This window comes from Octodon degus, unplaced genomic scaffold (genome assembly GCF_000260255.1).
Source record: "Octodon degus isolate 3935 unplaced genomic scaffold, OctDeg1.0 scaffold00001, whole genome shotgun sequence".
Classification (NCBI taxonomy): Eukaryota; Metazoa; Chordata; class Mammalia; order Rodentia; family Octodontidae; genus Octodon; species Octodon degus.
The window spans coordinates 7,537,906-7,553,197 of NW_004524577.1; the positions used below are offsets into that span (position 1 = coordinate 7,537,906).

The 15,292-nt window shown below is 52.3% G+C and overlaps 2 protein-coding genes and 1 non-coding gene across 8 annotated transcripts; all 3 read right to left on the reverse strand.

Moving 5' to 3' along the window:
* Positions 1-1,246: 1,246 nt before the first annotated feature.
* Positions 1,247-1,353, reverse strand: LOC111815249. Its single transcript, XR_002819978.1, has one exon. It is a non-coding gene; the product is annotated as a U6 spliceosomal RNA (small nuclear RNA).
* Positions 1,354-1,706: 353 nt separating this feature from the next.
* LOC101563156 (sulfotransferase 1A1) lies at positions 1,707-10,136 on the reverse strand. 6 transcript variants are annotated; one of them, XM_023719787.1, is made up of 8 exons: positions 10,131-10,136; positions 4,416-4,567; positions 4,190-4,315; positions 4,009-4,106; positions 3,444-3,570; positions 3,258-3,352; positions 2,624-2,804; positions 1,707-2,514 (listed from the first exon to the last, which is right to left on the reverse strand). In XM_023719787.1, exons 2-8 carry the CDS (start codon positions 4,561-4,563, stop codon positions 2,381-2,383), a joined length of 909 nt encoding a protein of 302 aa, XP_023575555.1. In that variant the 5' UTR covers positions 4,564-4,567; positions 10,131-10,136; the 3' UTR covers positions 1,707-2,380. The 6 variants fall into 6 exon arrangements, with proteins under 6 accessions (XP_023575555.1, XP_023575440.1, XP_023575523.1 ...); XM_023719672.1 differs by lacking the exon at positions 10,131-10,136 and adding an exon at positions 6,533-6,890 and having other exon boundaries at positions 4,416-4,571; XM_023719755.1 differs by lacking the exon at positions 10,131-10,136 and adding an exon at positions 6,533-6,889.
* On the reverse strand, positions 7,390-10,096 carry Slx1a (SLX1 homolog A, structure-specific endonuclease subunit). Its single transcript, XM_004622937.2, has 6 exons — positions 9,408-10,096; positions 8,788-8,839; positions 8,380-8,694; positions 7,848-7,975; positions 7,600-7,687; positions 7,390-7,522 (listed from the first exon to the last, which is right to left on the reverse strand). The coding sequence occupies exons 1-6, from the start codon at positions 9,593-9,595 to the stop codon at positions 7,493-7,495; spliced, it is 801 nt and encodes a 266-aa protein (XP_004622994.1). The 5' UTR covers positions 9,596-10,096; the 3' UTR covers positions 7,390-7,492.
* Positions 10,137-15,292: the final 5,156 nt, after the last annotated feature.

A 15,292-nucleotide genomic window follows, 5' to 3' on the forward strand; every position in this document is an offset into this window, starting at 1 on the left:
AGACCAGATTTATAGTGATCCTCCACTTTTCAGCCTCCCAAGTGCTGGGATTACAAACGGCGCCACCACACCCACTCTCAATCGTTGTCTCAGTGCACCCCAGGGGTAGGGATCAAACTCCAGAGGCTGTGTTCTACCTAAGCAGGCACTTTAGTCCGCTGAGTTTTCAAGCTTCCCAGCACTGGGATAGCAGGCACGCGCCACCATGCCCGGTCTCTGATGGCCAGCTCAGTGTGCCTGTGGCGGGGCCAGCACAGCATGTGGTGCCAGGGATTGAATAAGGGTCCTTGTACTTTCCTAGGCAAGCGTGTAGACCAATGAGTTATCTCCACAGTCCATTCTCAAAATTTTTTTTTTTTTTCGGAACCAGGGATTGAACTCAGGCCCTTGCACTTGCCAGGTAAGCACTTATTCTATTGAGCTATCTCCCCAGCCCCCCATTCTCAAATTTTAATAACAGCTGCTTCAAGAATCTTTCCGCAGGAAGGTAGGTCAAGTTCCCAGATAGCAGAATTCCAAGATAATTATGGAGAGGGCTTCAAAATACCGCAGGAAACTGAAAGGGAGGTTGTCTCACAAGACAGGAAGACACTTGAAAGAAAGCAACAAACATGGGGGCCATTAGCGCTGAAGGGCCCTGGTTCCAGTGAAGACTAGCTACGGAGGCCAGCACTGGCCAAGTCCCTCCACAAGTCAAGCCAAGATGACCTCAAACAGTAGTGAATGGCAGCAGCGCAGACGAGCAGGCGCTCCCTCTCCTGCAGCAAGGCAAGTGCCCAAAGCCATCCTCAGAGCGGCTCCCAGCACAAGGCATTAGCGTCTTGTGGAAGGAAGCTGAGTTTAATTTATTATTTATTTATTTATTGTTGCTCTTCGTGGTATGGTGGTACCAGGGATCAATCTCAGGACCTTGTGCTTGCCAGGCAGGTGCTCAAGCCATTGAGCTATCTCCCCAGTCCCATAATTTTATTCTATTTTATTCTTTGTGTGTATATGTGTAATTGGTACAGGGTCTCACCACGCAACTCAGACTCTAGTGAGCCTCCTCTTTTCAGCCTCCTATCACTGGGATTAAAGGCATGCCCTACCATACCCAGCCTCCATGCCTGCCTCAGTGAGCCAGGGGGCGGGGCCAGCAGGGCACGTAGTGCCAGGATCCAACCCTGGTCCCTGCACTTGCTTAAGCAGGTGCTGAGTCCATTGAGCTAGCTCGCTGGCCCTCCACTTTTTTTTTTTTTTTTTTTTTTTTAATATAGAACACTTCATGAATTTGCGTGTCATCTTGCTCAGGGGCCATGCTACTCTTCCCTGCATCTTTCCAGATTCATTATATGCGCTGCAGGAAGCCAGCACAAGCTCCAAGTTTAAAGTCCATTTCCTGATGGTTAGGGGCCGGGGAGATGACTCAGTGGAATAAGCGCTTCCCTGGCAAGCTCAAGGGCCTGAATTCAATCCCCAGTTCTGGAAAAAAAATCCTGATGGTTAGCAGAAGTAGGTGTGCTACAGAAAGTAGATCGCGGAGCTCTAGCTAGAAAGCAGTCAACCAGGCCTGCTGTGGAGCTCAGCACTGCCCCCTGCAGGACAGGCAGCCATGGGGATTCTCAGGCGAGCTCCGGGGTCTGGGCCCCCCCAGGGCTAAGGGCCTCTGCTGTCACACACCCTGGGGGCTCTTCTGCGCTTTAAGGGAAGGACCAGACACAGGCACCTTGGTGTGGGAATGAGGCTTTTATTTCTCTGCTGGATCAGAGAGGGCAAGCCCGTGAGGATAGGAATCCAAAGATGACCCGCAAGAAGGCAAAGGTGTGCAGCTCGGAGGGCATCTTCGAGGCAGGCAGAGCCCTGGCCTCTCGCCCTCTTTCCCATCACACCTCCCCAAGGGGTGCCAGTCCCATTACCATATTCGGGTTCTAACTTGCTGCGACATTTTTTCCCTTCTACCTATACAGATTATCCTAGTGACAATTCTGTGCATGTGATTGTCCCTTCCCACCTGGAATTTAGCTCTTCTTGTTTGAGGACAGTGGGGGTTTAGAGCAGGGAACATCATTCCAATTTCCTTTAGTGGATTTGATTTGATTTGGGTTTTGAAAGGATGAAGGCTTATTGAGCTCGTAGTCTGTAAATGGTTCCGTCCATAACCAGCTGGCTCCAAGACAGAGGGACGACCATTCCAGGTGGCAGAAAACAGCAAAAGCGGCAAGGGCTAGTGCTTTGATTATAATGACCTTGCTTTGGGGTTGTATGTGTAGCAGCTGTTTCAGCGCTGGCTTTTTCTTTCTTTTTTTTTTTTTTTTTTAACTTGGAATCTACTTAGGACCTCCCACGTGCCAGCCAGGCCCCGAGCTGTAAACTGAGCTGGACAGGAGGCTCCTGTGAGCACTCAGAGGACCCGTGTCGCCACTTCAGGCTGCCACTTAAAGCGCAGGCTGCAGCCCGCCATCCTCTCTGCGTAGTGGGCATCAAAGCGCTCATTCTGGGCCACAGTGAAGGTGTTTTTCCAGTCCCCCACAGTGCCTGGGACAGAAAGCAAGAGGTTGAGTCCAGGCCACAGAGGAGGCCGTGGTGACCCGAGGTGGGCTCTTTCTCGCTCCTCTCCCCAGAACCCCCATGGCCCAGCACCCACCTTTCCTCATGAAGGGGGAAACGGTGTGGTCCATGACCTCAGTGGGTATGCTGGTGTAGTTGGTCATGGGGTTCTTCTTCATCTCCTTGAAGGACGTGTGCTGGATGATGAGATCCATGGTCTCCTCGGGCAGGGAGCGCCCCACGAACTCCAGGATCTTCTGCAGCTCCCTTTTGGGGTTCTGGGAAAGCAGACACACTCTTTAAGTTGTTCATCAAGGAAACATGTGGTCCCCTCTGTGACCTCTTAGGGGAGTGGTCACCTCCACAGAGCAGCCTTTCAGCCCCGCCTCTGACGGGGCCTCTTCCCCGTGGCAGGGCGAGTCAGTCCCTCCAGGGGTCCTGGAGTGAGCCCTGCGTGGCTGCTCCAGGAGGGGGGCAGGGAGATGCGTCTCTGTCACTGTGCACTTAGCTGGGCACACTCCTCCGGGCCAGGAGAAACAAGAGGCACACAGTGCTGGGCAGTGCGTGTGCTGCTGCTGGTGGAGGCACTGTGGCCGAGGACTGGCCAGAGCCTGGAGGGCAGGGGGAGGTCCTGAGCGGACCGCTCAGAGGATTTGTGCAGGCCATGGAGGTTCCAGCAGCCTCCAGGTTCTGCGGGGGGGGTAGGGGGGAGGGGACAGCAGCAGTCTCACCTCCTTCATGTCCTCGTAGAAGAGGTAGAGGACAGGATGGGTGTGGCTCAGCTCCCACCACTCCTGCACGTGCTGGTACCAGGACCCGTAGGACACTGAGGAAGGGGATGAAAGACAGCACGGTCTCAGCTGTACCTAACTGCCTGCTGCCTAGTGAGCCCCTCCTTGCTGCAGAGTCAGACTGACCTTTCCCAGCCATAAAGTCCTCCAGAAAGTTGTCCCAGGTGCCCGGATCAGGGTGCATCTTGGCCATTTGGTAGAAGTTGTAATAGGAGACCACCACATCCTTCGCATTGCGGGCAAGGTAGACCACCTGTGGGGGCGGACAATCAAATCCCATGGTCCCTCACCACACAGCACACCCCAGAGCAGACTTCCGCTGTGTCCCACCTTCCGGTCATGCTCACAATACCCCACGCAAGGTGCTGGCTCTCAGCCTGGCAAAGGAGATAAGTGAGTTTGGAACCTCACTTGCTGAAGATGTCACAGGATGGGTACCACTGAACAGGAATGCTGACTTCTTTGATACAGAAGTCCCTGGAGCCAGGCTGATTATCAGTCTGACAGCCTTCAGTGTTACAACCAAGACTTGGAACAAGAACTCTGTGAGGTCACCAGCCCCCATCTTGCCAGGCCTGTGGGGACCTGCACTCTACTTTTCTGTGGTCCTGAGACGAGGCGAGGCCCAGGGAGTCCACACCTGAACCTGACCAAAGCTGGGCTTACCCTGCGTGCCTGTCCTGTTGCTCACCTTCACCTTCTGATCCCACAGAGACTGGGGGAGCAGGGCCACAGGCAGGTGCGTCTTGAGCAGCCTTGGCGAGGGGGTGTCTTTCAAAGTCTCCAGCCCTAAGGCACGGCAAGGGAGAGCTGCTGAGCTGGAGCAGGCCCTGCTCCCTCCACCTCTCCTGCCCCCAGTCACCAGGACACACCTGAGAGAACCCCTGGATGTCTGATCTCCAGGAAAGGCACCCGTATGTAGATGGGGGCTCGGCGACACTTCTCTAGGTCACCACCCTGGTAGATCATGTCCAGCATCTCACTCACCCACGTGGTGCCTGGGAAGAGAGGGAACATACAGGTGCACAGGGCTGGGGGCCAGGCCCTGCTCACCACACAGGGGCTGCGACCCAGGGGCAGGCTGGCCTCCTCGCTTACCCGACTTGGGGTAGGTGCTGATGAGCAGGTCATCGGGCAGGGCCTGGAAGCTCTGCAGAGGCTCTATGGCCTCTTTGAAGTACTTGATGAGCGGGACCCCCTTCACATAAGCCAGTGGGGGGCGGGAGGTGTCCTTGACCGGCTCCATGCTGCTGACTCAAAGGCCAGAGACAAGGCTTCCCTTAGTGCTCCTGCCCCACCACCAGGAAGAGTTCCCATTAATCTAGCCCTAACCAGTTAAAGCACTCTGTCATAAAGGCTAAGGTCCAGGTCTTTAAAGCCCTTCAGAGATTGTAGGGAGTACTGCAGATACTTTGGTCCCTGCCCTTTCTTATACCTGCCAGCCAGCCTTGTTTGAGTTACTTCTTGCTCTGGCGCCCAGCCTGTACCTACCAGGCTCTGCTGCATATGGGTCCTTTCAAGAGCTCTCTGGGCCTTCCCACAGGGAAACTCTCTGGCCAGCAAGTGTGGAAATCGACTTACCTAGCCACAAGACATGGGCTCTAGGGCAAACATGAGTAGTTGAGTGACTGCTTGTTTCAGGGTCAGAATCTTATACATGGAGAATAAAAACCCTGAAAACTCAGGTAAAGAGGGGAGGGGGACTGAGTCCAGGCTGGAGTTGTCCTGTCCAGATGGGCCACCCATGGGGAAGGAGCAGGGAGGGGAGAGGCCACAGCCAGGAATCACACAGGATCCCAGGGAGCCCTCGGGGCAAGCTGCCTTCCCCTCCAAAGATGTGGGGCCCTGGAGCGGTAAGGCCAGTGGTCGCGACACCCAGCCCACGCAGCACTCTCCTGGCCTCTCAGGATCCTGGCGAGGGCGTCCCTGCGTGCACAGTGCCTTTGCGTGTGCAGCGCGCAGGGCAGCTCTCAGCGCTGGATATTTACTAGGTCCAAATGGGGAGGGAGCTGGAACTAGGGCTGGGCCTGGCAGTCGGCACCCTGGCTGGAACCAAAAGCAGAGGGGTCTGAACACAGAAAATGTGAGGTCAGTGTGCAGAAAACAAAAGATCTGACCCTACGGGGAAGTGGCCGGGGTTGAATTGTTTTGATTTCTTTTCAAGCTGCAGCCTGGCAACTGACCAGATCCCGCCCGCACTGCTGGAATCCAGCTTAACACAGCACAAGCAGGAAATAACTATTTTTTAAATGTACGTAGTACAGGGTCTTCAGGGTCCATTATACAGATCAGACTCAGTGATCCTTTCTGTTTTTCAGCCTCCCAAGTGCTGGGATTATAGGCACACACCCTCTCTCATTCGACATCTCAGCATGCCGGCGGGACGGGGCTGGAACAGCAGGCTGGGGATTGAACCCCTGACCCCAGATTAAAGGTGCTTTAATCTGCTAAACTATCTGGCCCGGCCCACAATAATATTAATCAATTGGCATAAAAATAAATTGAGAGGGCTGGGGAGATAGCTCAGTAGAATAAGCACTAGCCTGGCAAGCGCAGGGGTCCTGAGTTCAATCCCGGGTACCGCAAGGATAAATAAATAAATAAATAAATAAATAAATAGACAGTCTTTGCTAGGCATTTATGGTTTGTGGGGGACCCATATTGGCTTAGGGAGAGATTAATCTTTAAGTCAACAGCCAGACCTGAGGCCAGCAAAGAGCTGTGAGGTTCTAGCACCTCAAAGCAAGGTAACACGGCAGCTGAGGGCTTGGATGCCTGCAACTTCTGTCTAGCTCTATAATCCAGTTAGCAGACAATCAGGTTACCACTGACCATGACCTATTCCTGTGTGACTTCCCAAAAATTCATCGTTCTTCAGCTCTTGAACTTTGTCAGCACTTCACCCCCACTGCTTCCCGCAGCCCACCAGCACCCCACGAATCGATCTGTACACCTAATAAAAGCCAAAGACACTGTGTCTCATGGTCTTAGCCCGTTGTTGGGCTTTGACCATCACTATGCTCCTTGTGACCAGAATACATCCTCTGTCTGTTGTAGTCTATCGTCATTCCTCTGCGTAGGAAATCAGTGGTCCTAGACCTGGACCCCATAACACCACCATTACCAAACCCCCATGACTGCATGGCTGGTCAGCAGAATGCTTTTGTAATTGACCCACTTGAAGTGAGGGAAAGCTAGAGGTCGGAGCCACTCACCTTCCTGGTGGTTCCAGGGCAGGCTCCAAGACAGCCAGAGTTCAGGATGGAGCACCCCACAAGGGCTTGCAGGAACTTCCGGCTCTGCCCACAAGGGCAGTCCAGGTGATATGACTGGGTGATGTTAAGTAATCAGGGCCAGAGTGGAGCAAGCAGAACTCTTTTTATGGTAGCATAAAATAAGGAAGAATTAGGGCACTAAAGTCCAATAGCCACAGGAGGTAGCCGTTGGCTCATGGCAGCCAAGAACCCTCAGGAACATCACTCCTAATTTGCACGCGTGCTGGCCAGAGAAGTTTCCCTGGGAAAAGGCCTGGAGAGCTCTTAAAAGGACCTGTATGGAGAAAAGCCTGGTAGTTGTAACTTTGGGTGCCACAGCAAGAAGTAATTCAAGGGTCAGTTAGATGGCTCAGTAGAATAAGCACTTTCCTGGCAAGTGCAAGGGCCTGAGTTCAATCCCCAGTTCTGCCAAAAAAAAAAAAAAAAAAAAAAAGTAACTCAAACAAGGCTGGCTGGCAGGTGAGGCAGGGCAGGGACCAAAGGAATACTTCTGTTTCTCTTTCTTTCTTTCTCTCTTCTGTTTCTTTAGGATTGCAGGGGACATTAAATAGAGGGGTGGAATTTGGGATGGAGGCAGCTGCAGGACCCATGGGACTGCTTCTCTCCTCCTTAGTCTCTGTCTTTGTAGTCTGGATTAAAATCTAAAGTGAACTGGGCACAGGAGGTGGGTGAACCTGGGTGCTATTCTTTGGAGTCATCTGACCTGAGGTATGACGGGGAATCAAGGCAAGGGTTTTCCAGGCAGGAGAGAGGCTGGTGCCGCATCCCCTATGGCCGCCTCTGTTGTACCCACCAAACACTCTCGCAGCACAAAGTATTCTTTTTCAGATTTTTATTTACTTAAGTAAAAGCTACACAGATTCAAGGAGAAAGGAGAATAAAAGAAATGGTGAGTGAGGATCAGGTCTCCAGCAGGTCTGTCCAGTGTCCCTGTGGAGACAAGGGAGTTGGTCAGAGGCAGTGGAGGGATGGATCGGGTAGCCGAGCTGAGGCCAGGGCCATCTCACCTCTTCTAAATCTGAGTCTTCACCGTCTTTCTCAGCTCCCATGCGACACAGTGAGATCAGGTCTCCCCACAGCAGCGAATTCTTACACCTACCAAGGGTACAGGTGGGCTAGATGATGGCGTCAGGCATCGTGACCCCTTCCAGCCTGGGCTCTGGGAGCCAAGATGGGACTCAGCTGGCCCGGCCCGGCCCCCCGGGGCACCTTCATCCTGGACTAGAGCAGGCTGGCGGGAAGGGACCAGACTAACCTGGGACACTGGCCCTCCAGGGGCACAAGCTGCCCTGGCTCTGCCTGGAGGAACTCCTCTGCCAGGCAGATCACATGAGCCAGCAGGGGACAGCCGGGATGGGGACAGCGCAGAGGGCCCTCTTCATCCTGTCAGAGGGGGCAGGCAGGGACGGGGTGTGGAGGGTCACCTGCTTACATTTGCAGGAGTACAACCTCTCCTTCCTATGCTGAGGGTGAAGGGTGACAAAACTTGCTTCATTTTATGCTGCTACATAAGAGTTCCAGGGAGACAGGGACAGGACAGGGCACAATGAAGACAATTTGAGATGGAGAACCAGGAAAGCCCTCGGAGGGAAGCTGCTGTCATCTCCCAGGATCTAGTGACAAGCCTTCCATTCCGCGGGGAAAGGGCAGATGCTCCTGGTGGGTACTGATGTGTCCAGGAACGGCCCCAAGGAGGCCACAAGACAGAGCTGGGCCAGGCCTGCCCCTCACTGGCCCCATCCACAGGCCTCTGAACCCCAGGTCCCAGCTCCCTGGGGAGATCTCACCTGCAGCGCCCCGCCACACAGAGTGCACTGGTCCTCTGCGCCCTGGCCTGTCGCCTGCTTGCTGTCCTTTGGGGCATGGGGTGCGGGCAGTGGCCCGAAGGCCAGCGGCATGTGCGGAGGTGGCGGTGGAGAGAGGTCACGGCAGAAGTCCGGGCGCAGCCAGCGCACGGTGAGCGGCAGCCTCAACCAGGGCGCGGCACGCAGCATGGCCGCGAGCACGCGCAGGTGGAAGGCGAAGGAGGCCTCACCGCGCACGCGCCGCCCCAAGTGCGCCAGGCGACGCGAGGCGCTCGGGTGCTGCCAGGCCCACTCGAACTGCGGGTGGGAACAGGCGAGCGTCGGGTACCGCCTCGCACCGGGCCCCAGCCACCCCCAGCCCTTAACTCCCCACCCAGTTGCCTGTCTTACCCGCAGCGCAGCCACGGCGGACGGGAACCCGTGCACCAGGAGCACCATCTCCCTGCGACGGCACCAGGGCACGTGAGCCTCCCCTCACTTCCAGGCAGGTCCATGTCCTTGCACCTCTCAGCTCAGGCCCCGCCTGGGGTCACAGGGCCGTCGCAGACCTCAGGGCCTTCCCTTCCGTGTTCTAGCCCAGCCCAAGCCTGACTCTAAGCCCCCTGCACCCTGGATCTCTCCAGCGGACGCCCACCCAACACCTGCGCAGCGCCCATCCCCTCCATGCCCCGCCCACACGACCGACCCCGCCCGCCTTAGCCCCGCCCACTGTCACTGGCCCGGGACCGCCCCTAGAGTCTGGTTCCGCCTTCTCTCTGTAGCGCCCCGCCTTCGCGACAGGCCCCGCCCACTCGCCAGCCCCGCCCACTGTGGCTGACTCGGCCCGTCAATAACCCACACCAGAGGACCCGCCTCCTCACTATCGCGCCCCGCCCTCGTAGCGCGTTCAGTTCCGTCACTCGCACCGCCCTCTGCAACAAGCCTAACCCTGCGCGACAGTCAGGTCTAGCCCCGTCGGATCCGCTTCCTCCCTGCAGACTCCCCGGCCACGGACTGCCTCCCCCACTTACCAGGGTCCTCTCCCGCTCGTCCGCCAGGCTCCGCCCTTTTGGCGACCTCCGTTGTGCTGCTGCACCCGACGCGCAGGGTTGACGGTGAAACCCACGTACACGCGGCCCCGATGCCGAGGGTTCAGGCAGTAGAGCAGGTAGACGCCGAAGAAGCGGCCCGGCCTCGCCGAGCCCTCCGCGGGGCCCATTTGGACTTTATAGGTTACGGGCCCAGAGCTGGAGGGACCAGAGCTGGAGGTTGATATCCGTAACCTCAGAGCCAGGGATGACTGAGTTGCTAGGACAGCAAGATGCTTGTTTCGGGAAAACTGCTCTGGGGCGATTGCGAGGCAGTCATCCTCACATGGAGCGAGGCAGGTGCCCAAAGCCTTCCCCACAGGCCGGGGAGCCCCAACCAATTAGCATCCGCCCTCTCAGAGTCCGTCCTCCCGCTGATTCTGATTGGCTACTACTGCTAAATTCAAAAGCCCTAGCTTTTGAGAGAACACTACTGGAATGAGGGCGGAAGTGCGGCACCGTGGACGTCCTAGTATGGGCGGAAGTGAGTGTCCTAGGGGACGGGGTTCCTAGCCGGAAGTCTGTTGTGGGATTTGTCCTTAGTGGACTTCTGTTGCGCTGGGCTGATGTGATGAAACTCAGTTTATTCTAAAACGAATCTCAAAAATAGCCTGGGCATTGGGCAGGGGACATTGGGCAGGGGAGACAGCTCAGCGGCATAAGCACCTGCCTGGCAAGTGTAAAGTCCTGAGTTCAATCTGCAATACCATTAACTACACAGCTCAGGCTCCTAGTGGGATTGCATGCAGCACCACTGAGCTACTTGGCCAGCCCCAGTCGCTATGCGGTTTAAGCTGGCCTTGAGCTCATTTTATAGCCCAGGATGGTCTCGAACTCTCAATGATCTTCGTGCCTCAGCCTCCTGAGTGCTGGATTACAGGCGTGCACCACTACACCCAGCTGTTGTCCTTGTCTTGAAGAATTAGTAAATTTGGGGCTAAGGAAGGTTATACAACAGGGACTCCTTCAGTGCTTGACTCTAAGCCCCCTGCGACCTGAGAAGGGATCCCACCCAAACCTTGCAGGGAATGAGGAAGACAGATACCAACGAAGGCAGAGATGCCAAGTTTCCTCCTGCCGTTAGTTACCCAGCGGGCGTAAGCGGCCCACTGTCTAGAGCCCTGTTACAAATGAATACAAGTACACAGCATTGTTGCAGTGAGGCGCAGGAGGGTAGAGTGTGATCAGCTCGCTGGCAAGTGGGTGTAACCTGTCAATCACAGAGATCCAGGAGGGGGTGGGACATCTGGAGCCAATCAGGAGGTGATATCTTTTCCCTAGAGTAAGAACCTGAAAGAGTAAATAAAATCTGAAGGGCACAATAGATACTGTGAAAGGGAGAGAAACTGTTCAAAGGGAAAGGAGAAAAGAAAGAGAAAAAGAAGTATGGATGTATATACACAGGATAGCTTGGATAATTGTACTGCTGATTTCTGCTAGTCTGTTGAAAGCACTTAATGTTTATTTTGTCTCTCTTCTTTTTAATTTTTTTATAATTATTTTTAAATGAAGACTGTACTCACACATCTTTTCTTTTTCTTTTTGAGATACTATCTCACTATGTAGTGTAGGCTGTCCTTGAACCCATGGTGATCCTCCTGCCTCAGCCTCCTGAAGGATGGAATAGGATGATAGGTGTGCACCACCATGCCCAGCAGTACATGCATCTTATAAATTCCTTCTGTCACACAAGAGACACACATATACAGCATCGTATGTCCATATAACATCATTGACACAGGGGCTGGGGAGATGGCTCAGTGGAATAAGCGCTTCCCTGGCAAGCGCAAGGGCCTGAGTTCAATCCCCAGTTCTGCCAAAAAACAAATAAATAAATAAATAAATAAATAAAATAAATCATCAACACAACAGCAGCGCTTACGCAGTAGATACACTACACAGGAAAGTGCTACGCGTCATGTGCACTGTCCCAGTCAGTGACAAATGTCAAAATGCAAGTTCAGCAGTTTTAGAACCGCTGTCAGTACAGCTAAATTTTGCATGCATCATCTATTTGTATCAGTCATTCACAGGGAAGGAACAAAGGACAAAGACCACTCTAAAAGTTTTATGTGCCAACCTCAACATGCCGTGGTGTCAGCGGCATTACTACTGTTTCTACATTGATGATTAATGACTAGCAGAACAACTCCCAGAAGGTAAGAGATAGCTCCAGCGGTGATATAAGCAATCTCCAGCAATGGCCCATCTATGAAATAGGGCCCAAGAGCAGCCGTTTTGTATAGAAATATAGATTTGAGACAAAAGCCTAATGTCCCAAGAGAGCAGGGAATAGACGGAGCCCAGGGAGAGCTGCTGCCTGTTGTTTGTAAATTCCCGGCAAACTGGAATTCAAGGCTGCAGATAGCAGCTTGCCCTGCAGGCGCCCTGTCCTTTGATCCCTCGCTTGGGATGTTATCGGCTAGCGTTTTGTTTGATCCTGGAGTTAGGCAAATGGTGGAAGTTAATAGAGACAGTAGTTTGTATTTACTTAGGTAATTATGCACATTCCTTAGCTTGCCTTTAGCGCTCAATAAATATGAGATGCTTCTGAGGCTCTGGGCTCACTTGGAGAGAGACTAATCTCAGTGAGACCTCGGAAGCTACAGTCATCAGGCCTTCTCGTTGTCGTTTGTTTCGGCACAGACCCATAACATGCAACAGTTTTGTCTGTCAAAGGAATGTACAGGGTCATTGCATGTTATGTTCCAGTAGTACCGTCCAGGGCAGATTACTTGTCCATTCTATGTGATGATACATCTTCCGGAAAGTAAAGCACTTCCAGATGGAGTAAAGCACTAAAATCTCCATTTAGCTGACTGTGATCTTGTGAAGTCTCGTAAGGATGACAATTTTGACAGAAATGAGGCAGGCCACAATACATGTGGACATTCCCATCTAATGCCTTTTCCAGCGTGAAGTTATGTAAATTGTCACATTCGGGGATAAACATTGCAGGAGCTGTTCTGGTGTAATGGATCTCCATCTTGCGGATGTTGGAGGTGATGGAGATGCCGGTGCCAACCGGGATCAAGATGAGGCCGACCAGGAAGAAGGTCGGTGAGAGGTTTTGACGGTGTCGCAGCAGAGAAACAGGCAGAAGGACAAGGGAAAGGGGCTTGATGATAAAGCGAAAGGGATTTACTATCTTGGAGGACACTGGAGAGAATTTGGGAAGATAAGGAATTCTCTGGACTGGAACAAAGGGAGGCTGAGGCTTTATGGCTTTTTGCCAGGGGCAGGGCTTGAGGGGATGTTTAGATGTGAGCCCAGGAGCCCACTGGGGCCTTCCCTGCGGTGGTGGGAAAGGTGAAAGGAAACTGCACCCTGGGCTGAGCTGGAGAAGAAGGGGGAGGTGGTCTCTGGGAAGATAAACTGTTGTTTTAAGGGCTTTAACCATATTGGATAGCCACCATAATAATTCAGCAATTCATACTAGGGCCAGCCAGCACCTATCATTCAGCAGCATAGTGCCCGCCGTGAGAATAGGTTGCCAGGTAGGCAGCCGCCGCTGCTTGAAAGCTGTGTACTCCACTTCCATGGCTTTGTACCCTTCACCTCCCCAGCCACGCGTGCACATGGGGTCTGCCATCCGCCTTGTCCTTGGTGTTGCAGTTCACAGCCATCGGACTCCAGGGCGTGGCTCTACCAGCTCACATGTCCTGCCCAGGGGAACACCCCCCTCCACCACCCTGATGGGACTTGGGCATCATCAAATCTTCTGCTGAGGGAGCAGGAGATATATATATTATCCAAATTTGTATGCTTATATCTTATAATTGGAGCAACTAATTTGAAGACAACAATATACAATACAACAACCATTGTTGAATTTCTGTTAATTTTTAGTGAAATTCTATATTGTTTCTTTTTTCTTTTCTTACTATTTTTTAAATTCTCTTTTTATTTATTTATTTATTTTAATTCTCTTTTTAAAAATGAACAGGCTTTGCTGCCTTCCGCTGCCATGAACTGCTGCCCTCTGCCATGTGCCACCCTGCCTTGGGAGCCAGTGACTGGACTGAAACCTCCACAAACTGTGAGCTAAATAAACCTTTCCTTCCTTCATTCTGGATGTCAGGTATTTTGTCCCAGCAATGAGGGACATGCACATGCAACGGAGACACTCAGCTTCCCAGACATAGGCATGCAAAACTGGCCAAACAATGTAAGCATTAGCTGTTCCTTTCACTGAACTAATTGAAATTAGCAGTGTAATTATCTTCGCTGTCTTGTGTGTATGTATATGTACTTTCCCTCTTTTTTTTTTTTCCCCTCCTTTCCCCCATCCCAGTTGTCCTTTCCTTTTGAGCAGTGTCTCAGTTACTCTTCTCTTCTGTGCCAGTTTCTGGGACAAATACCCAAAATGAAGGAAGGAAAGGTTTGTTTAGCTCACAGTTACTGGAGGTTTTAGTCCTTCCTCAGCTGGCTCCAAGGCAGAGCGGCACAGGGCAGAGGGCAGCCTTTCGTGGCAGCGGCGAAGAGGAAGAGCAAACAGGAGGGGCGGCAGCGGCAATGGCCACAGAGAGCGAGTCTGTCTCCCTGTCTCTCTCATTTTATTTATTTATTTATTTATTTATTTTTGTGTGTGTGGCCAGCTCAGCCCACCAGGGGGCGGGGCTGGCTGGCATGTGGTGCTGGGGGATTGAACCGCGGTCCCTGTGCTTCGCTTAGCTTAGTTCTAAGTAGATGCTTTAGACCACTGAGCCATCTCACCAGCCCTCCCTGTCTCTCTCATGTTACATTCAGGCTCTCTACCCCAGGCTGGGTGCCACACTCATACCAGTAATCCCAGCAGCCCTCACACTCATAATCCCAGCAGCCCTCACACTCATAATCCCAGCAGCCCTCACACTCATAATCCCAGCAGCCCTCACACTCATAATCCCAGTGGATCATGAGTTAATCGCAAACTCTTAAACTCTACCCCATGACTGCATGAGGCTTTGGGGGGACAACTAGACACAAACCATAACAAGCAGGTTCTTTCCCTTTCACAATACCTATTGTACCTTTGGAGTTTATTTACTCTTTTAGTTTCTTACACTAGGGAATAAACATGATGTTTACACATGTGAGTCTGATTGGTTTCACTTATGAGGATTGTCTCTAGTTGAATCCATTGACCTATAAAAACCTTGAATTTATCCCTTTTTATAGCTGACTAATACTCCATTTTATAAAAACACCACATTTTTAAAAATCCATTCCTTGATTGATGGGCATTTGGGTTGTTTCCATATTTAGCTATTGTGAATTGTGCTGCTATAAACACGGGTGCACATGGGTGCTGTGGCATTATGTTTTCAATTCTTCTGAAAAAAATGCTCAGAAAAGAATAGCTGGGTCAACTGCGAGCTCTAATGCTAGTGTTTTAAGGAATCTGTTCACTGATTTCTACAGTGGTGGGGAATTTTAATATGCAGTGATCAAAGGTCATGACAGGGAATTTACAAGAACGCTGTATCAAGAGATACCCCAATCTGTAAATAAAAAGGATTTGAAAAATTAATAAGAAAGGGATATCTCCAGTCCTTCTGAAGAACTCAAGTGGATTTTTTTTTTTTTTCTGGAACCAGGGTTTGAACTCAGGCTCTTGTGCTTGCCAGGGAATCAAGCGGCTTTTTGATAGGCTGACTTATGCCTGACCTCAGCCTGAGGAGTGGGAGATAGAAAAGCTGGTGGCCATTACGGCCTTGGTCACTGAGTTCTTTTTTTTCTCTGAGACAGAGTCGTGCTGTGCACTTCAGGCTGCCCTTGAGCTCACTTTGTATCCCATACTGATCTCAGACTCATGACAGTTCTCTTACTTCAGCTTTCTGAGTGCT